At 43.9% G+C, this 22,577-nt stretch overlaps 1 protein-coding gene across 1 annotated transcript in view; it reads left to right on the plus strand.

Annotated features, from left to right (window-relative positions):
- The window catches only part of LOC126109491 (protogenin A-like), a 288,364-nt gene that overhangs the window by 153,159 nt on the left and 112,628 nt on the right, over nt 1-22,577 (plus strand). The window contains exon 4 of the mRNA XM_049914516.1: nt 7,786-7,854. Within this exon, the coding sequence (XP_049770473.1) occupies nt 7,786-7,854 (69 nt within the window). The remainder of the gene's footprint in view (nt 1-7,785; nt 7,855-22,577) is intronic.

The raw sequence follows: 22,577 nt of genomic DNA on the forward strand, positions 1-22,577 counted from the left end.
GCAACATCCAAGATGGAATGAAAAGAAACACAACAAACGGAAACTTTAACTCCTACAAGCTGGGATGGAACTAGTGAAATTGCAGGTAGAAGAAAGAAGTGCCAATGCAATAGGGTTATCTAACCAAATTGTTCAATCAATGGAGACTGTTCTACAAAAGAAAATCAAAGAGGTGACAACAGAAGCACGTCAGCCTCCTGCAGGGAAAGGTCGGTGTAAGAAAAGCTAAAGCAAAGAAGCAGAAGTACAACAATCTAAGTAAACGAAAACAGTATTGTGGACAGTGTCATAAACATGTGTGTAACACACATTCAAAAAAATTGTGAAGTGTGTCTCTTGCCTTGAAGTTGAGGATTCAGAGTAGTCTATTGTATATGAACACAAATGTATTTTGTATAGTAATATGTCAATTTTTTATTCACTCAATCCAATATTTATAACAATTAACAACATTTATTAACCGATGCCTGAGTTAAAATACATAAACCATTTTGAAAGTTGTAATTTTTTGTCAGTAAACTTATTTAATACCTGTGGGCTCGCCGAACCCCCCCCCCCCCTCCTTAGGCATCCAAGTTAGAAAAAAAGGCTTCGGCATCCTAGGGTTAAATGAGTGTTCTTGTACAGACCCCTGAAGAAGAGAAGAAATTGAACGCAGTGACTTCATCCAATCAACATGAGAGTACCATGTTCTTGTTGAAGTCTTCAGAATTTTTCAACTATTTTATGGTTGGTATAGTAAGTACACCTGTCTATCCGGCATTCGAAGCATCCAATCTGCCCCTTTGCCGTCTCTGCTGCAGCGCAGCGCGTCTCTTTGCTACGCCGCGGTGGCATCGCTGAGGGCAACGGGATGCCCCGTAATTCTGGAAGATGCGAACCCTCGTGCCATATGCGGAGTCGTCATTTGGGCAGGACGCGAATATGCACCAGCACGCGATCGCGGGAATTGTGTTAAAAATGTTAATCTGTCGATTATGAGAAGTTAATGCTGCAAAGGCGACCGTACGGAGAGAAGAATGGCAGTGGCTAACTCATTGTGTATTGTGAACGATGAGGACATGCAAGTGTTGTGTGAGTACGGTTAGGAACAGCGTTAAAGTGATTTGCAATCAAGGAAAGAATAAAATCGAATGGCCGTACAGGTGTGATGTCTAATTCATAACCTAATTCACTATCGGCTGGGGCTGTTTTGTGTTGGTATGAATGGAGTCGATAGGGGATGTGTCGTATGCTACAAGGTTGAGACTAATTACCGACACATGTATCTTGGGAGTAAGTCTGGGCCAGAAGACATTAGCTGACCTAGATGTCCAATGCCTTTAAAAATGTCAAATAGCGAGACAAACAGTGCCAGCCGGGACATGATTCGCTTTCTGACAGGTCGCGGCCCAAACCCTGCGCACTTACAACTGCGCAGCCCGCAACCACAGTGCTACCTGTACTTGTGGGAAATATGGATTCCCAGAAAACGCTGAACCGATACAGAACAGCACACCAGACACCAACGCAATACGACAATGACATGACAGGGCAACAAGATATAAAGATGAGGGGTGGGGGAGGGGAGATAATAAATAAAATCGCTGGTGATGTCTCCAGAACATTACATAACAAATACAGATAGACACGGCCGTAATAACAGAACACTACAACATACACGAAGCACGTAAGACAGCAGCTCCAATTCGCACAGCAACACACACAGCGAACACCTTCGCCAACACGCAGCGCTGACAACCTTACACAACGCCTAGAATAATTAAACTGTATTAGAATAAACAGAGTAATGTAATCAGTCCCGTAACCCTGTTCTAGCTTCAGTATAAACAGCAGGCATATTCATTCCGCGGTCATTTTACCGCTCTTGGGATGTAAGACTCGTAACTGAACACTTAATATATAACATAATGGGCAAAGTTCAAGACACGTAACATATGAACTGAAGGTTAATTCATAAACCTAAGAACTAACATACTTTTCACTCACACATCTCTGAGCTTTCCACAATGTACGTAATAGTGTTACTCCAAATAGTGTTTACAAACATTAATCTGTAAATTAAACTGTAGGTAAACGGGACTTCAAGGCTCAGAGTAATTCCGAGGCTTTCACACCAGGGTGCCTCAAATAGGATAACATTTCTTTCTGTCTTCCTATCCAAATCTTTCCTGTCATGTATCATCATATCTTCTTAAAAAGTGAATATTTTTCCTTTCAGTTCCAAATTTACTTCATTATTGCTTCCATTCTTATTGCTGCAAACAATAATTGCTATTTGTAATATGAAATATATTTTGTAATCTATATGAAAATCTGTAAAATGAACGACCTGTTATAAAATGTAATGAACAGGTCTCTAAATGAGCAACAAATCAAGTTCTGATATAAAAAGGAGGGCAACTTAAATGTATAGAAGCTTTTGCCGATCTGCATGTAAGAATAGAGGATTCAGTACAAAGCCGCAACACATCCTTCAGAGACTGTATCCGACATATACATATGTCGGCAGTCACAATTAGAGAAAACGAGACGTTTTAAATTTTGTTGTAATCTGTATTCCTGTTCTATAGAACTTTTATATATTACTGTGGATCTGAAAGATATTTAAGAACCAAACACGTGTGTATTAAAATGTAATATTGTAACATACAGAAACGTCAACTGCAACTCGACGTTTAAGAGAAAATTTAATACTAAATGTAGAAAAGGAATGAATTAAGTGCTGATGTTTCAGAGTGATCTGAGACAGTGGTGGACTTGCAAAATGCCCCTATGAAGACTTGGTAATGGGACGATAGGGTGTGGCAGTGGTTACCTGTGCTGAATGGTGTCCATGGGATGTGCTAGCATAACGAGTCGTATTTATATTTACTGGATTTTTTATGTTGTTAGAGTTCCACACCCACGTCGGTAAAAACGGAAACGTTATAGTACCACGTTGTTGTCTGCCTGTCTCTTTGTTCGCCCGATTGTCAACAACCCTTTTTCTCTGGAACTGGTTAAAATGGTTCTAAGCACTATGAGACTTAACATCTGAGGTCATCAGTCCCCTAAACTTAGAACTACTTAAACCTAACTAACCTAAGGACATCACACACATCGATGCCCGAGGCAGGATTCGAACCTGCGACCGTAGCAGTTTCGCGCTTCCGGAATGAAGCGCCTAGAACCGCTCGGCCACCGAGGCCGGCTGTGTAGTACGGAGGAAGTGCTGTTAAGTTATGCCTGTTTTCTTTGTGGCTGCTGTGTGGTCCTCTTACGAAAACGCGAAACAGAGAAGGATATGAACACAATTTGCAGCATTGTGTATCGCGTACAGCGCTGGGACAGTTTGGAGAGGGTGATTGATTGTATCATCGTGACAATGCAGACTGTCATAAAGCAGCAGATATATGAGGCCATGGTTTGTGGGCAATACCATTCCTGAAATGGACTAACCTGCCCAGAGCCCTGACTTGAACTCAAAGGAACGCCTTTGGGATGACATAGAATGTCGACTTCGCTCCAGATCCCAGCGCCCGAAATCACAGCCTTCTCTGATTTTGGCTCTCGAGGAGAAATGGGCTGCCATTCTGCATTTACTGCAAGTGTCTACACCAGGGGTGAAGATTGGACACACCCCATTGAAACGCCCGCTAAACCTGGTGGGCAGAACAGGAAATAGGATTGTGGAAAGGGCCAAGGGTTGAGATCAGTTTCTGCTTCTAATTGTCGTTTATTGTAATTTAGCAACTCTTTCGCGGCTGAAGGCCTCCAACAAGAAATCTCAACAAGATAAAAATCCAATTAAGATAGCAATAAAAGAATTCAAAAAAACAACGTAAATGGCTGAGGGCCACAATTAAATTTCAAAACTTCAGAATATATTACCAAAGAACTTTAAAAGCAGAAGGCCAACATGTTTAACAACAAGAAATCTTTAAAAAATCAACAAGATAAAAACCCATTTAAGATAGCAATAAAATAATTTAAATAAACAACATATCCAAGATTCAACACAAATGGCTGAGGGCCACAATAATCAATCTTCAAAATTTAAAAATCAATTTTTCAAAATTGTAGGAAACAAACAATAACCAGAAGCCTAAAATTTAAAATAGCTGACGACAGATAAACAGCAGTGGCAATCAGAAGGCCTCCAGGGAGGTCGGTCTGCCCTCGTTCACTTAGGTGAGGCAGGTGGTGAACCCAACTATACTTGATCCGCCGGAACCCAACCAGGGGGCAGCCACGGACCGACCGACACAACGACTTGCTTCCCGTCAATCAGTACATGAGAAACCCAACCGGCAATGTTACAAACGTGATAACCCACAGTGGAGTACGTATTAGCTGTCAAAATTACACACCATGTTGGACAGTGGCAACAGGTGAGGAAAGGACGCTGCCTGAATTTACGTTAGTGACCAGGGCAGGTAACCGGAACTCTAATGGCCACTAGGCAGAAAATTCCGCTGGTACACTTGAATTTGAAACACGGTAATAGTTAACTCCCTCAAAAGAACACTGCCTGAATTTACGTCAGTGCCCACGGCAGGTAACCAGAACACTAACGGCCACAAGACAGATAATTCCACTGGTGCACTCAAATCGTAGTCGACCAAAATAGTTAATTGCACCGCATGGCGGCTACATTTCAGCAATAGAAACACTCGGTGTTGCTCACCGGAACCCCCCCCCCCCCCCAAAAAAAAGCAAACCACCGAAGTGAACCAGCACAACAAGAATAGACGTGGCTTGGGTAGTTGAAACGACTACTCAGCTTTGACGCGCTGGGTTGGTGAACCACGAAGCTCGTAGCGATCAGACAGCTCCACACACGCTCCGACACTGCGCAGGGACTGCGAACGGCCTCAGCCGACTGCACGGCGCGGAGACAACTTCCCTCGTGCGCAACAAACGACCGACTCCTCTCACAGTGCAGATAACATCTAAAATAGTCATCCAACTGCACACACAACCTGTCAAACACTTGCACAAAGACCTGAACGATACCCAACAGTAACTAAGCACACACAAAGATAAATCGGTAGTCGATGCGCGACCGAGATCCACCAAGACCGTGGCCCGGCTCAAGTGATGCTTGGCGGCAATGGTCGGGCGAGCCATGTCGACGCAGACCTCACTGCTGCTCCAACCCGACTGCTCTAGTGCCGCGTTACAACTCCCAGACTGGCAGGTCCGGACTGCGCTCCAGACACGTCCCAACTGACTGGCAGTCCCGAACTCGCGACCCGAACTGTCGACACAAACTGCTCACGACTGACAACGAGCGGGAATTAATAGCAGTCGAGCAAAGATAGTACGAGAGGGAATATATCGATACGCGCTTCTAGCGCCGGTCACGGTCAGGCAAGCAGCAACTCAGTGACAGTAGAAACTGAAATTAACGTAGTGGGGTGGAAGTACGTTAAAAACAGGGTGTAAAATACAGGGCTATTACAAATGATTGAAGCGATTTCATAAATTCACTGTAGCTCCATTCATTGACATATGGTCACGACACACTACAGATACGTAGAAAAACTCATAAAGTTTTGTTCGGCTGAAGCCGCACTTCAGGTTTCTGCCGCCAGAGCGCTCGAGAGCGCAGTGAGACAAAATGGCGACAGGAGCCGAGAAAGCGTATGTCGTGCTTGAAATGCACTCACATCAGTCAGTCATAACAGTGCAACGACACTTCAGGACGAAGTTCAACAAATATCCACCAACTGCTAACTCCATTCGGCGATGGTATGCGCAGTTTAAAGCTTCTGGATGCCTCTGTAAGGGGAAATCGACGGGTCGGCCTGCAGTGAGCTAAGAAACGGTCGAACGCGTGCGGGCAAGTTTCACGCGTAGCCCGCGGAAGTCGACGAATAAAGCAAGCAGGGAGCTAAACGTACCACAGCCGACGGTTTGGAAAATCTTACGGAAAAGGCTAAAGCAGAAGCTTTACCGTTTACAATTGCTACAAGCCCTGACACCCGATGACAAAGTCAAACGCTTTGAATTTTCGGCGCGGTTGCAACAGCTCATGGAAGAGAATGCGTTCAGTGCGAAACTTGTTTTCAGTGATGAAGCAACATTTTTTCTTAATGGTGAAGTGAACAGACATAATGTGCGAATCTGGGCGGTAGAGAATCCTCAGGCATTCGTGCAGCAAATTCGCAATTCACCAAAAGTTAAGGTGTTTTGTGCAATCTCACGGTTTAAAGTTTACGGCCCCTTTTTCTTCTGCGAAAAAAACGTTACAGGACACGTGTATCTGGACATGCTGGAAAATTGGCTCATGCCACAACTGGAGACCCACAGCGCCGACTTCATCTTTCAACAGAATGGTGCTCCACCGCACTTCCATCATGATGTTCGGCATTTCTTAAACGGGAGATTGGAAAACCGATGGATCGGTCGGGAGATTGGAAAACCGATGGATCGGTCGTGGTGGAGATCACGATCAGCAATTCATGTCATGGCCTCCTCGCTCTCCCGACTTAACACCATGCGATTCCTTTATGTGGGGTTATGTGAAAGAGTCAGTGTTTAAACCTCCTCTACCAAGAAACGTGCCAGAACTGCGAGCTCGCATCAACGATGCTTTCGAACTCATTGATGGGTACATGCTGCGCAGAGTGTGGGAGGAACTATTATCGGCTCGATATCTGCCGAATCACTAAAGGGGCACATATCGAACATTTGTGAATGCCTAAAAGAACTTTTTGAGTTTTTGTATGTGTGTGCAAAGCATTGTGAAAATATCTCAAATAATAAAGTTATTGTAGAGCTGTGAAATCGCTTCTATCATTTGTAATAACCATGTACATGATGGCGGGAACACGAGCCACGCAAGGCTCGGCTTTATTAATGTCCACAAACAGATGTAGGAATATTTGTGATGAGGTAGTAAGCAACAGCAACAGATGTGTGGTCTGAAAAGTTAATACTTCTTGAAATTAATTGTAAAACTGTCTACATCGCAAGGCACGTTCCTTGAAAGGTGACCGGTTAGGGTGATCTTCAGACCTTCAACTATATTGATGGGCAGTGGTCGTGCACGGAGCAGGCACCACTGAATGACGATAGTCAACTGTTGACAGCTGAACTCAGAGCTATTGTCATCAATATGGTTGAAGGTCTGAAGATGATGATGGTTCAAATGGCTCTGAGCACTATGGGACTTAACATCTGAGGTCATGTCCCCTAGAACTTAGAACTACTTAAACCTAACTAACCTAAGGACATCACACACATCCATGCCCGAGGCAGGATTCGAACCTGCGACCGTAGCAGTCGCGCGGTTCCGGACTGCGCGCCTAGAACCGCTAGACCACCGCGGCCGGCCTGAAGATGATGACGTCATGATCGAAACCGGTCACCTTCGATGTAACCTGTTTAAAAAATCAATTCTAATATATTTGTGTTCGATGACTTTCTCCAGAAACATTTTCAAAAATACTTAATATTTTCGCTGCCAGCTGCGTAAGCTTTCCTGTGTGTTAGAATGGCAGATATTTTTATGGTTTTTCTATGTTTATTACGAAAATTGGCCAACAGTGAAGGCGATCGAGGTCGTCGTATCGTCGATGTACGAGATTTCGTATTTAAAAGCGGGGGAATCGTACCCTGTGAAATGACGAGTTTGACAGTCTGCTGAGATTAATAAGTTCCTTCATTCAAAGTGTTAACTTCTTGTATCCCCGTTGACAGTTGATCTACACCCAATGTGATTTTTTTTTTCCACTGCTCGTAGTGAATGCAACATTGTACACATTTTACGTGAGTTTTTGTTTCCATTTGTTTCAGATACGTTACTGTAGAGCCGGGAGTTCTCTACATAACCTCTGTTGAAAGCTCAGACGAAGGCAACTACAGGTCAGTATCTTGTACAAACCTTTGGTTTGTACGTGCTGTTATCTACAATTGTTCATGATAAGTGAAGCTGACAGTTTCTGACGTCAGTTGTTATTAGTGTAAATTATCTGTTAGTGCTACATGAAATGTGACGAATTGACATTCTGCATTCGGTATGTTTCGCCATGACAGTTCCAGTGTAGCACTCCGTCTTCAGGCCACAAGTGGCTCATCGGGACCATCCGACCGCCGTGTCATCCTCAAGGAGGATGCGGATAGGAGGGGCGTGGGGTCAGCACACCGCTCTCCCGGTCGTTATGATGGTTTTCTGTGACCGGAGCCGCTACTATTCGGTCGAGTAGCTCCTCAATTGGCATCACGAGGCTGAGTGTAGCCCGAAAAATGGCAACAGCGCATGGTGGCCCGGATGGTCGCCCATCAAAGTGCCGGCCACGCCCGACTGAGCTTAACTTTGGTGATCTGACGGTAACTGGTGTATCCACTGCGGCAAGGCCGTTGCCAGTTCCAGTGTAGAGCGTGTATTAAAAAAGAGTGCCGAGCACTTTTACATATTAATGGAACCGACGACCAATTGTCAAACATACAAATATTAACACTTGCCGTGCGGCTAAGGTACTATTACGGTGCTTGTGGAAATGGCGGCGAATGTAGTATTTCGTCACGCCAGAAATGATGAATTTCTGCGGTGTCAAACACAATATATATTTGTGGCTCTCACAAACGTGTGTTAGATCTCCAGTCTTTGTAGTTTCTGCTTGATAGTGGTAGCAGTAACACTGGAAAATCCGTCGTTTTTGAAACCTTTGTTATCGTCTCTTGTTTCGTAGCCGTTACCTAACGTTCATGTTGGCTCTGTTTCATGTGTTTTGTGTATTATTGCGTTCGAAGTGTAAAGTGGAGAAACGTCTGGAGCAAATGATACATTTAAGTCCTCGACGAGTCTGCAGATGACGGGAACGAAATATTTGATGATGATTCGGACTACACGTTTATGCTATTATTTTTGCGGGTTGAGTTGTTATGAAGGCTTTTCCTGCAGTTATATCAGGAAATTAGTTCGAGCATATGATTCCAGCGAGTGTAATGTTGGACTATGTATCCCTCCATGTTTCATTTCGTATCATACTCTGTTGGACGTGTCTGTTATGTAGTTCTTTAGATTTAAATTGCTTGCTCACTGCTGTAGGTATTTTAATACCTGAACGTCTTTTTCAATTTTTTTCTGCGATAATTACTATTAAATTGAAGTTTATCTGTGGGTTCAGATTCAGTACTAGCAATTCCAAAATACGTATATTTAAAGCAGAAAGTCCAATAAACCTAAAAATGTTTTGAAATTCGGACCACATATTTGTAGACACGAGTTGTATCTTCCAAAAACATCATATTTTAGCCTCTCCACAGGTAACGTCAGCTACGTACAAGGCCAATTTAGCGTCCTGACTAAAATTTGGCAACATTGCCAACAACACGATATTTTGGGGAAATGGTTTTGCTTCTTTCTCAAGATGTATGAGCAGAAAAGGTGTAATTGTTTCAGAAGTAAGACACACATTGCCGGAAATTAAAATTGCAGTACCAGGCTGGATGCAAGTAACGGAATTTTAGTTACTTTAAGTATACTGTATAATAGGAAGAACACACGATCAAATTTATAGGTGATTTGTAGGTGTACAGGATGCGAAACTCAGTATCCAATGTTGCCACCTCTGGCAGCATTAGTGGGCATTGAACTGAGCTCTGATGATGGGTACGGGTGTTGTTGTTGTGGTCTTCAGTCCAGAGACTGGTTTGATGCAGCTCTCCATGCTACTCTATCTGTGCAAACCTCTTCATCTCCCAGTACCTACTGTAACCTACATCTTTCTGAATCTGTTTAGTGTATTCATCTCTTGGTCTCCCTCTACGATTTTTCCTCTCCACGCTGCCCTCCAATACTAAGTTGGTGATCCCTTGATGCCTCAGAATATGTCCTACCAACCGATCCCTTCTTCTAGTCAAGTTGTGCCACACATTTCTCTTCTCCCCAATTCTGTTCAGTACCACCTCGTTAGTTATGTGGCCTACCCATCTGATCTTCAGCATTCTTCTGTAGCACCACATTTCGAAAGCTTCTATTCTCTTCTTGTCTAAACTATTCATCGTCCACGTTTCACTTCCATACATGGCTACACTCCATACAAATACTTCCAGAAACGACTTCCTGACAAATCTATACTCGATGTTAGCAAATTTCTCTTCTTCAGAAATTATTTGTTTGCCATCGCCAGTACATTTTATATCCTCTCTACTTCGACCATCATCAGTTATTTTGCTCCCCAAATAGAAAAACTCATTTCTACATTACGTATCTCATTTCCTAATCTTATTCCCTCAGCATCACGTGACTTAATTCGACTACATTCCATTATCCTCGTTTTGCTTTTGTTGATGTTCATCTTATATCCTCCTTTCAAGACACTGACCATTCCGTTCAGCTGCTCTTCTAGGACCTTTGCTGTCTCTGACAGAATCACAATGTCATCCGCGGACCTCAAAGTTTTTATTTCTTCTCCATGGATTTTAATACCTACTCCGAATTTTTCTTTTGTTTCCTTTATTGCTTGCTCAATATACAGATTGAATAACGTCGGGGATAGGCTACAACCCTGTCTCACTCCCTTCCCAACCACTGCTTCCCTTTCATGTCCCTCGACTCTTATAACTGCCATCTGGTTTCTGTAAAAATTGTAAATAGCCTTTCGCTCCCTGTATTTTACCCCTGCTACATTCAGAATTTGAAAGAGAGTATTCCAGTCAACATTGTCAAAAGCTTTCTCTGAGTCTACAAATGCTAGAAATGTAGGTTTGCCTTTCGTTAATCTATTTTCTAAGTTAAGTCGTAGGGTCAGTATTGCCTCACGTGTTCCAACAATTCTACGACATCCCAACTGATCTTCCCCGAGGTCGGCTTGTACCAGTTTTTCCATTCGTCTGTAAAGGATTCGGGTTAGTATTTTGCAGCCGAGGCTTATTAAATTGATAGTTAGGTAATTTTGACATCTGTCAACACCTGTTTTCTTTGGGATTGGAATTATTACATTCTTCTTGAAGTCTGAGGGTATTTCACATGTGACATACATCTTGCTCACCAGATGGTAGAGTTTTGTCAGGACTGGCTCTCCCAAGGCTGTCAGTAGTTCTAATGGAATGTTGTCTACTCCAGGGGCCTTGTTTCGACTGCTCTCTCAGAGTCTTCACGCAGTATTGTATCTCCCATTTCATCTACATCTACACCCTCTTCCATTTTCATAATATTGTCCTTAAGGACTCTATATACTGGTTCCACCTTTCTGCTTTCCCTTCTTTACTTAGAACTGGGTTTCCATGTGAGCTCTTGGGATACGGATATCTGGTTCCATACTGATTCGGCCCTATGTCATATTTCAGTCGCAGTGGCTTCCTGGTCAATTTATTCCCGACGAGCAGATGTTTCCTTTGGGTGAGAGATGTGAAGAACGTGCTGGCCAGAGTAAACAGTCGAAAGAAACCCTCTTTGCCGAGGTGGGTCCGGACTAGGGGTGTAAACGTAACAGCTAAATTGTGCACTGTACGTATACGGTATGTGTCCGTGGTCGTGTAGCACTAGAGCACAAGGCTAGGGGTCCACTCAGCCTGCTATCAAATTCACTACCAGGTTTCTTTTCCGGGAATGTAAGGCGGCGAGGGAGATGGGTCGCTGCCCCCCCCCCCTCCCCCTCTCCCCTACCTCCTACTGCCGCGGTGAGCAGGAGGTGGCAAGTTGTGCACCCGTGGTCTGGGAGTAGCGTCTTTGATAAGTAATCAAAACGTCCTCGGTTATAGGTTCGAAACCGGCCGCCGCTTAACTTTTGGTTAATAATCAGCATTGGTTCAAAAAATGGTTCAAATGGCTCTGAGCACTATGGGACTTAACATCTGAGGTCATCAGTCCCCTAGACTTAGAACTACTTAAACCTAAGGACATAACACACATCCATGCCCGAGGCAGGATTCGAACCTGCGACCGTAGCAGCCGCGTGGTTCCGGACTGAAGCGCCTAGAACCACTCGGTCATCGTGGCCGGCAATCCGGCATAGGAAGTCACTCTCATTCTGTCACCCGACTAGTCAAAGAGCGGAAAGAGGTTCACGATGACGACGACGATGATGATGATTGGTTTGTGGGGCGCTCAACTCCGCGGTTATCAGCGCCCGTACAAAACCCCAACCTTTGCCCAGTCCATCTCACCACTTTCATGAATGTTGATTAAATCATGAGGACAACAGAAACACCCAGTCATCTCGAGGCAGGTGAAAAAATCCCTTTCCCGCCGGGAATCGAACCCGGACCCCGTGCTCGGGAAGCGAGAACGCGACCGCGAGACCACGAGGTGCGGACGAGGTTCACGACATTCTCTTGCCCTAGGGGTTGGAAACTGCTCGTAAAGGCAGGAGGTGCAGAAGGCAATGGAAACCACTGCATTAAAGACACATAACGTATATCCACAGGACATGCAGCCTGTAGTTGGAAAGTGTCATGATGATCTCTGTATTGGCAAAAGGTTCCGGAATAGCCCCCCCCCCCAAGGGGGAGGTGACCAAGAGAAAAAGATTGAATAACCAACGAAAGGATAACGTTCTACGAGTCAGGGCGTGGAATGTCAGAAGTTAGGGAAGTTAGGAAATCTGAAAAGCAAATGCAATTGCTCAGTCTAGATATAATTGGGGTCAGTGAAGTGAAGTGGAAAGAAGACAAAGATTTTTGGTCAGTTGAGTATAGGGTAACTTTAACAGCAGCGGAAAATGGTGTAAGGGGAGTGGGATTCGATATGAATAGGAAGGTAGGGCAGAGAATGTGTTACAGTGAACAGTTCAGTGATAGGGTTCCTATCAGAATCGACAACAAACCAACACCGACAACGATAGTGTACGACGTCGCAAGCTGAAGGTGAAGAGATAGAGAAAGTATATGAGGAGTTTGGAAGCGTGTTACAGTACGTCAAGGGAGATGAAAAATGTAATAATCACGGGGGACAGTAATGCAGTTGTAGAGGAAGGAGCAGAAGAAAAGGTTACCGGAGAACATGGGCTTGGGTAAGTAATGACAGAGGAGAAAGACTAATTGAGTTACGTAATAAATTTCAGCTAGTAATAGCGAATACTCTGTTCAAGAATCACAAGAGGCGGAGGTATACTTGGAGAAGGCCGGGTGGTACAGGAAGATTTCAGTTAGATTACATGAAGGTCAGGCAGGGATTTCGAAATCAGATACAGGATTGAAAGGCTTACCCATGAGCAGACATAGACTCAGATAACAATATAGTAGTGGCGAAGAGTAGGCTGAAGTTTAAGACATTAGTCAGGAAGAATCAATATGCAAAAATATGTGACACGGGAGTACTAAGGAATGACGAGATACGCTTGAAGTTCACTAAGGCTCCAGATACAGTAATAAGGAATAGCTCAGTAGGTAGTACAGTTGAAAAGGAATGGACATCTATAAAAAGGGCAATCACAGGAGTTGGAAAGAAAAACATAGAGACAAAGAAGATAACTGCGACGAAACCATGGGCAACAGAAGAAATACAAGGGTGGTTTGAAAAAGAGTTTCCCCCAGGCCTGCAAAATAGTTGTCAACTCCGGCTATCAATTTTTCGTTTCAAGTTAATCTCCGTCTACCAAGAAAAATTTTCAGTTTTTGGGAAGAGATGGAAGTCTGACGGAGCCATATCAGGTGAATAAGGCCGGTGTGGCAACAATTCATACCGTAGTTTATGTAATTTTGCCATGGCGACGGCACATGTGCGCGGGCGCGTATTGTCTTGATGGAACATGACTTTTTTCCTTGCTAAACCTGGCCTTTTTTCGCGTATCTTTAGTTGCTCTTTGACCAGGAGGGTAGCATGGTATTCTCTAGTAATTGTTTGCCCAGTGGGGAGATAATCTACAAACAGAATTCCCTTCGTATCCCAGAACACTGATTCTATGACCTTTCCTGCCGAAGGAATTTGGTGGCGGAGAATCAGCATGTTTCCACTGCTTTGACTGTTGTTTTGTCTCTGGGGTACAGTAGTGCACCCAAGTTTCATCTGTGGTCACAAACCGGCGGAAAAGTGTAGTTCGTTTCTCCTAAAACAGGCCAAACATTGTTCCTATGTGTCTGTTCTCGTGGGTTTTTGATCTAGCGTCAAGGGTCGCGGCACCCATCTTGCAGATAATTTTTTCATTTCTGATTCTTCAGTTAAAATGTGATATACCCTTTCAGATGACATCTGGCAGGTGTGAGCAATCTCACGCACTTTCAATCGGCGATCCTCCGTGAACATTTTGTGCACTTTTGCAATAGTTTCTGGAGTAGTGACACATCTTGGCCGACCACTGCGCTGATCATCATCTAAGCTCTCCCAACCAAATTTAAATTCATTTGTCCACTTGGCAACAGCTGAAGGAGCAGAGTCCCCCAGTGTATTCTGGAAATCGGCATGAATGTCCTTTGCTTTCATAGCTTTGTTTAAGAACTACTTAATCACTGCTCGAATTTTTCCCACCTTCGCAAATCACTACGCGGGAACAACAGAACCACGTCACCGCCACAGCTCTCTTCCAAGATCACTGACGTGGCACGTGTTTACAGGCAACAGTCTAATGAATATCACGTGAACAACTCGTTGCGCTAGCGCTGACCTCTCGTGGTGATTCCGAAAACTTTTCAAACTACTCTCGTATTTCTGTTGATCGATGAAAGGAGGAAGTACGAAAATGTTCCGGGAAGTTCAGGGATGAGGAATGAAATAAGTAGGTAGTGGTTCAAAGGGTTCAAATGGCTCTGAGCACTATGGGACTTAACATCTATGGTCATCAGTCCCCTAGAACTTAGAACTACTTAAACCTAACTAACCTAAGGACATCACACAACACCCAGTCATCACGAGGCAGAGAAAATCCCTGACCCTGCCGGGAATCGAACCCGGGAACTCGGGCGCGGGAAGCGAGAACGCTACAGCACGACCACGAGCTGCGGACAGTAGGTAGTGCAGAGAAGCTAAGACGAAATGGCTGTGAAGAAATCGAAAAAGAAATGATTGTCGGAAGGACTGACTGACCATATATGAAAGTGAAAACAACCTTCGGTGAAATTAAATCAAGTGTGGTAACATTAATAGTGCAACGGGGATTCCACTGTTAAATGCAGAGGAGAGAGCGGATAGGTGGAAAGAGTACACTGAAGGCCTCTATGAGTGGGGAGATTTGTGATAGAAGAAGAAACAAGAGTCGATTTAGAGGCGATAGGGGATCCAGTATTAGTATCAGACTTTAAGAGAGCTTTGAAGGACGTAAGACCAAATAAGGCAGAAGGGATAGATAACATTCCATCAGAATTCCTAAAATCATTGGGGGAAGTGGCAACAAAGCGACTATTCACGTTGGCGTGTAGAATGTACGAGTCTGGCGACATACCAAATGACGTTCGGAAAAAAATCATCCACACAATTACGAAGACTACAGGAGCTGACAGGTGCGAGAATTATCGCACAGTCAGCTTAACAGCTCATGCATCCAAGCTGCTTAGAACAGTAATGTACAGAAGAATTGAAAATTGAGAGTGTGTTACACGATGATCAGTTTCGCTTTAAGAAAGGTAAAGGCACCAGAGAAGCAATTATGACGTTGCGGTTCATAATGGAGGTAAGGCTAAAGAAAAATCAAGCACAGCCGTAGGATTTGCCTACCTGGGAAAAGCGTTCGACAGTGTAAAATGGTGCAAGATGTTCGAAATTCTGAGAAAAGTATAGATAAGTTATAGGCAGAGACGTATAGGCAGAGACGGGTAATATACAGCTCGTGCAAGAGCCAAGAGGTAATAATAAGAGTGTACGACCAAGAACGAAGTGCTCTGATTAAAAGGAGTGTAAGACGGAGTGACATCAAAATTCAAGGTGAAAGGATATCAATGATACGATTCGCTAATGACATTGCTGTCCTGAGTGAAGGCGAAGAAGAGTTAGAGGATCTGCTGATTGGAGTGAACAAATAAGCAGTGAATATGGCTCAAAAATGGCTCTGAGCACTATGGGACTCAACATCTTAGGTCATAAGTCTCCTATAACTTAGAACTACTTAAACCTAACTAACCTAAGGACATCACACACACCCATGCCCGAGGCAGGATTCGAACCTGCGACCGTAGCAGTCCCGCGGTTCCGGACTGCTGCGCCAGAACCGCTAGACCACCGCGGCCGGCTCAGTGAATATGGATTGAGAGTAAATCGAAGAAAGACGAAGGTAATGAGAAGAACAGAGAAATTTGAAATTTGGCACAAAGGTGTCTACAATCTTCCTCTGTAACTATGCAGAAACGTGGTGCTCAACGACGTCACCGTTATACTTGACGACGCTTCAAACGGCAAGGTTTCGACACTTACGAAGAAAGGAAGTTTGTGCGTGCTGTAAGGGCGATTCGGCCCGACGCCACCGTAGACGTGCCACACGATGAGGACGTCGTCACACCCGCCTTTACTCACGTTCCACGCCTTCTTTGGCCGCCTCTGTCATGGCGGTCAGAACCGCGACGCTCAGCGATCAGATCACGCTGTTTTCTTATGGGTGGCGGAGAAAATATTCCAGAGACATTGCCGCTCAGAAGGCACGAAAAGGCCTCAGGAGATGTCAGAAAGGACGTCAGTGAAACAACCTCCTCCCTCGGGACGTTGTTTCCCATACATTTTGCGGTCGCAACCGACAGTTGTTAGATTCGACACAAAGACCGCCTCGCAGCTGCTGTAGCGCCTGAAGGTTAGGCAATACTGCGACAATTGCCCACCTAGAGCAGCCGCGAGGCTGAACCTGTGTCGAAGTTTCTGGCAGGTAACACGTGTAAAGCCGTCGGCACACGGACCGTGCACCCGAACGTTGAGCGTGCCGAGTTTCTGACGTCAAAGCGTGGAATAGCACGTTCGGCAGTCTTTCCGAACGTGCAGAGCAATATCTGGCATGTCAGATATTCTGAGCGTGCGTCTGAGCGTTGACCAATGAGATGGCACAACATCTCCCCACACGGAGTTGTGAGGCGCCATATTGGCATTCATTTCAAGCCTATACGTGTATATGCCGTTTCTGCGCACCAGCGAATTGAGAATCACTCGAAAAATCATTGTTAACTGTGTTATTCGTTGCAATAAAATAATCAGAAAAATCATATTCGTGGCAACTTTTTTTTTTAAAAGCTTGCGTATTATGAGAGTATACCATTTGAAGGCAACGACACACCGAGGATCCACTAAAAGCACATTGTTCTTTGTACAATTTGTTATAATTTCATTTCAGTCAGTAACATAACTGCGATTAAAGCTTTTAGCAACTGGTAACATAGTAGAATTGGCCGTCAGATAATTATGTCGTCGTAGGATAGTGGGTAGTGTAACTGATTTTCAACTGAATGCGTGTTCCGGCGGTGGTTCGCGATTCGCCACGTCTAAATTCTTTTCCTAACTTTCGCGATTTTAATAGGTTCTGATGCTTTGTTATTATATATAATATTTGATGTTATGAAAATTTATGTTCACCTTTTATTGAGGAATGAGTTTGTTCGATTGGCTTTATCTACAGGACAGCTTGCGCTATTTGTAAAAGAAAAAGGAGCAAAACATTGTTGTTGTGGTCTTCAGTCCTGACATTGGTTTGATGCAGCTCTCCATGCTACTCTATCCTGTTCAAGCTTCTTCATCTCCCAGTACCTACTGCAGCCTACATGCTTCTGAATCTGCTTAGTGTATTCATCTCTTGGTTTCCGTCTACGATTTTTACCCTCCACGCTGCCCTCCAGTATTAAATTGGTGATCCCTTTATGCCTCAGAACATGACCTACCAACCGATCCCTTCTTCTAGTCAAGTTGTGCCACAAACTCCTCTCTTCCCAATTCTGTTCAATACCTCCTCATAAGTTATGTGATCTACCCATCTAACCTTCAGCATTCTTCTGTAGCTCCACATTTCGAAAGCTTCTATTCTCTTCTTGTCTAAACTATTTATCGTCCATGTTTCACTTCCATACATGGCTACACTCCATACAAATACTTTCAGAAACGACTTCCTGACACTTAATACTCGATGTTAACAAATTTTCTCCAGAAACGCTTTCCTTGCCATTGCCAGTCTACATTTTATATCCTCTCTACTTCGACAATCATCAGTTATTTTGCTCCACAAATAGCACACTCATTTACTACTTTAAGCCACTCATGTCCTAATCTAATTCCCGCAACATCACCCGATTTAATTCGACTACATTCCATTATCGTCGTTTTGCTTTTGTTGATGTTCAACTTACACCCTCCTGTCAAGACACTGTCCATTCCGTTCAACTGCTCTTCCAGGTCCTTTGCTGTCTCTGACAGATTTACAATGTCATCGGCGAACCTCAAAGTTTTTGTTTCTTCTCCATGGATTTTAGTTCCTACTCCGAACTTTTCTTTTGTTTCCTTTACTGCTTGCTCAATATACAGATTGAATAACATTGGGGAGAGGCTACAACCCTGTCTCACTCCCTTCCCAACCACTGCTTCCTTTGCATGTCCCTCGACTCTTATAACTGCCATCTGCTTTTTGTACAAATTGTAAATAGCCTATCGCTCCCTGTATTTTACCCCTGCCACCTTCAGAATTTGAAAGATAGTATTCCAGTCAACACTATTAAAAGCTTTCTCTAAGTCTACAAATGCTATAAAAGTAGGTTTGCCTTTCCTTAATCTTTCTTCTAAGATAAGTCGTAGGGTCAGTATTGCCTCACGTGTTCTAACATTTCTACGGAATCCAAACTGATCTTCCCCGAGGTCGGCTCCTACCAGTTTTTCCATTCGTCTGTAAAGAATTCGCGTTAGTATTTTGCAGCTGTTACCTATTAAACTGATAGTCGTTGCAAAGATTCTGCTACTGGGTAGGAACAGTGATCAAGTAAGAATGTCCTTGGCGTTTTACAATAATGTGGGAATGGTGAAACAATGTTTATATTATGTAGAGAACTACTTCAAATTTGTATCGCACTGTTTGTAATGGAACTTTTATAGGTCTGTGTCCTTACTGATGGGACATGATACTTTCCTTTTCGTCTTAAAACATGTATATGGATATTGAAGTTTTTATTTGTGCATATTACCTATAGAACAACATGGTTAGCATATGGACAATGGAGGAAATGTGCGTTTTAATAGAGCTAGTGTGGGAATTTTACGCACACCCGTTTAGTAAACTGTGTGATTTACGAACTAGATACATCCCACCCCTGCCGCTGGAATGCGTTGTGATCGCGTATAGCACATTGGGGCCCATGTACCGTGTGCACAAGTCGCTTCGCTTCTGAGCGTCCAGCGGCACGTTGAACTCAGCACGCTCAACGTTGACGTTCGACAGCACGGCCCGTGTGGCGACGGCTTAAGGTGCTCAACAAAGATGCTTCGGTGGGGCCAAGAGTGTTGCCAAACCGTGGCGCTCTTAGAGGAACTCTTTGCCGTTTTATTCACGCACATGTTAATGTCACATGTACCAACATTCGAGTTTTTTTTCTTTTGTTTTGACAACACACCTTCACCCATCATCACTATTTTGATGGTCCTTCTGAAAATAGCCTCCTCTGGATGTGATGCACTTGTCCCAGCGTTTCTGCCATTCTGCGAAGACGTGCTGAAAACCAACTTTTGAAAGGTTCTTCAGAATTGTCTCCGCAGACTTCACTACCGCTTATACAGGGTGAAAAGTATTTAAACCGACAAACTTATGGAGGTTGTAGGGGACATTGAAACAAATATTTTCCCCTAATATCATTTTTTCCGATGACGATTATTTAAACCGGTGGAGGCCGTATTACGCTCTTCAGTTGTAGGCAACTACTATCCGCCAGTGTAGTTGTGCATTGTCTCTGTTTACTAATGGAGCGATACACCTGGAGTGAGTACACAACTGATATGGTTGGTGGGTACTACGTAGCGCACCACTACGGACGACCTGTACAGCGGGTTTATCAACAACAATATCCTAATCCCCGTATCCCACATCATACGACCTTTGCTGCTGTGTACCAACGGATGCATGAGACCGGGTCATTTACCAGATTACCTGGACAGGGACGCCGTCGCACGGTAAGAACGCTGCAAGTTGAGGAAGCTGTCTTGCAGCATGTGGGGCGGGATCCTTCAATCAGCACTCGTGCAGTTGCACGTAACATGGGGACGAATCACGTGAATGTAAGAAAAGTCCTTCGAGAGCAATTGTTAGTCCATTTCACTTACCACGTGGATTAGCACAGGTCGTCCTGTACCATGGCCTGCTCGATCTCCAGATATGTCCCCTCTGGACTTTTTGTGTGGGAGAGATGCGCAATCTTGTTTCTGCAACTCCTGTTGCATCAGAAGAGGATCTGGTTGCCCGGACAGTAGCCGCAGCAGGAACAATTCAGGATACTCTTGGGGTTTTTGCCCGTGTCTGACAGAACATGATCCGACGGTGTAACCTTTGTTTACGTGTCAATGGAGGAATTTTTGAAAATCCACTGTAATTGAAATTGGGTTGTGTTAATGTGTTGTCTCTTGGTCATAAAAAAATTGAAAAGTGTTTGTTGGTTTAACTAATTTGCCGCCAGAGAAAGCTTCCTCTACCGCTTTAAATACTGCTCGCAGGAAAAAATGACATTAGGGAAAAATATTTGTTTTGATCTCTCCTACAACCTCCCAGAGTTTGTCGGTTTAAATACTTTTCACCCTGTATGACGGAAAGTGGCTCCCAAGGTTTCATCATCATCATTTAAGACTGATTATGCCTTTCAGCGTTCAGTCTGGAGCATAGCCCCCTTATAAAATTTCTCCATGATCCCCTATTCAGTGCTAACATTGGTGCCTCTTCTGATGTTAAACCTATTACTTCAAAATCATTCTTAACCGAATCCAGGTACCTTCTCCTTGGTCTGCACCGACTCCTCCCACCCTCTACTGCTGAACCCATGAGTCTCTTGGGTAATCTTGCTTCTCCCATGCGTGTAACATGGCCCCACCATCTAAGTCTGTTCGCCCTGACTGCTACATCTATTGAGTTCATTCCCAGTTTTTCTTTGATTTCCTCATTGTGGACACCCACCTGCCATTGTTCCCATCTACTAGTACCTGCAATCATCCTAGCTACTTTCGTATCCGTAACCTCAACCTTGTTGATAAGGTAACCTGAATCCACCCAGATTTCGCTCCCATACAACAAAGTTGGTCGAAAGATTGAACGGTGCACAGATAACTTAGTCTTGGTACTGACTTCCTTCTTGCAGAAGAGAGTAGATCGTAGCTGAGCGCTCACTGCATTAGCTTTGCTACACCTCGCTTCCAGTTCTTTCACTATGTAGCCATCCTGAGAGAATATGCATCCCAAGTACTTGATACCGTCCACCTGTTCTAACTTTGTTGCTCCTATTTGGCACTCAATCCGTTTATATTTCTTTCCCACTGACATTACTTTCATTTTGGAGCTGCTAATCTTCATACCATAGTCCTTACATTTCTGATCTAGCTCTGAAATATTACTTTGCAAACTTTCAATCGAATGTGCCATCACAAGTAAGTCATCCGCATATGCAAGACTGCTTGTTTTGTGTTCACATATCTTAATCTCACCCAGCCAGTCTATTGTTTTCAACATATGATCCATAAATAATATGAACAACAGTGGAGACAGGTTGCAGCCTTGTCTTACCCCTGAAACTACTCTGAACCATGAACTCAATTTACCGTCAACTCTAACTGCTGCCTGACTATCCATGTGAAGACCTTTAATTGCTTGCAGAAGTTTGCCTCCTATTCCATAATCTCGTAGAACAGACAACTTCCTCCTAGGAACCCGGTCATATGCCTTTTCTAGATCTATAAAGCATAGATACAATTCCCTGTTCCACTCATAACACTTCATTATTTGCCGTAAGCTGAAGATCTGGTCCTGACAACCTCTAAGAGGCCTAAACACACACTGATTTTCAACCAATTGGTCCTCAACTAATACTCGCACTTTCCTTTCAACAATACCTGACAAGATTTTACCCACAACGCTGATTAAAGAGATACCTCGGTAGTTGTTACAATTTTTTCTGTTTCCATGTTTAAAGATTGGTGTGATTACTGCTTTTGTCCAGTCTGATGGAACCTGTCCCGACTCCCAGGCCGTTTCAGTTATCCTGTGTAGCCATTTAAGCCTGACATTCCACTGTATTTGATGAGTTCCGACTTAATTTCATCCACCCCAGCTGCTTTATTGCACTGCAATCTACTGACCATTTTCTCCACTTCCTCAAATGTGATCCTATTTCCATCATCATTCCTATCCCATTCTACCTCGAAATCCCAAGGTTTGGAATACAAAAAAGCCACACGCGACTAAATCCCGGCTATAGGGAGTGTGAGGGATGCACTTCACATTGACGTTTGCAAGATATTCGGCAACAACATTTGCAATATGCGGCCGTGCATTATCATGGTGCAGCATCCAGCTCGTTTCACGGATACGTGGTCTTTCGTGCCTGATATGGGCTGCCAACGTATTCAGCAAAATCCCTGTAGAATTGTTCAGTTATTGATGCGTTTGTAGGTACAACATGCTGATAAACTATTCCATCAATATAAATAAAATGAGATGACAATATTTTTTGGGAGGGGGGGGGGGAGTTTTGCTGTTTGCTCTCAGGATCAGAATTGCGTAGCC

The sequence above is a fragment of the Schistocerca cancellata genome, chromosome 12 (assembly GCF_023864275.1).
Source record: "Schistocerca cancellata isolate TAMUIC-IGC-003103 chromosome 12, iqSchCanc2.1, whole genome shotgun sequence".
Lineage (NCBI taxonomy): Eukaryota > Metazoa > Arthropoda > Insecta > Orthoptera > Acrididae > Schistocerca > Schistocerca cancellata.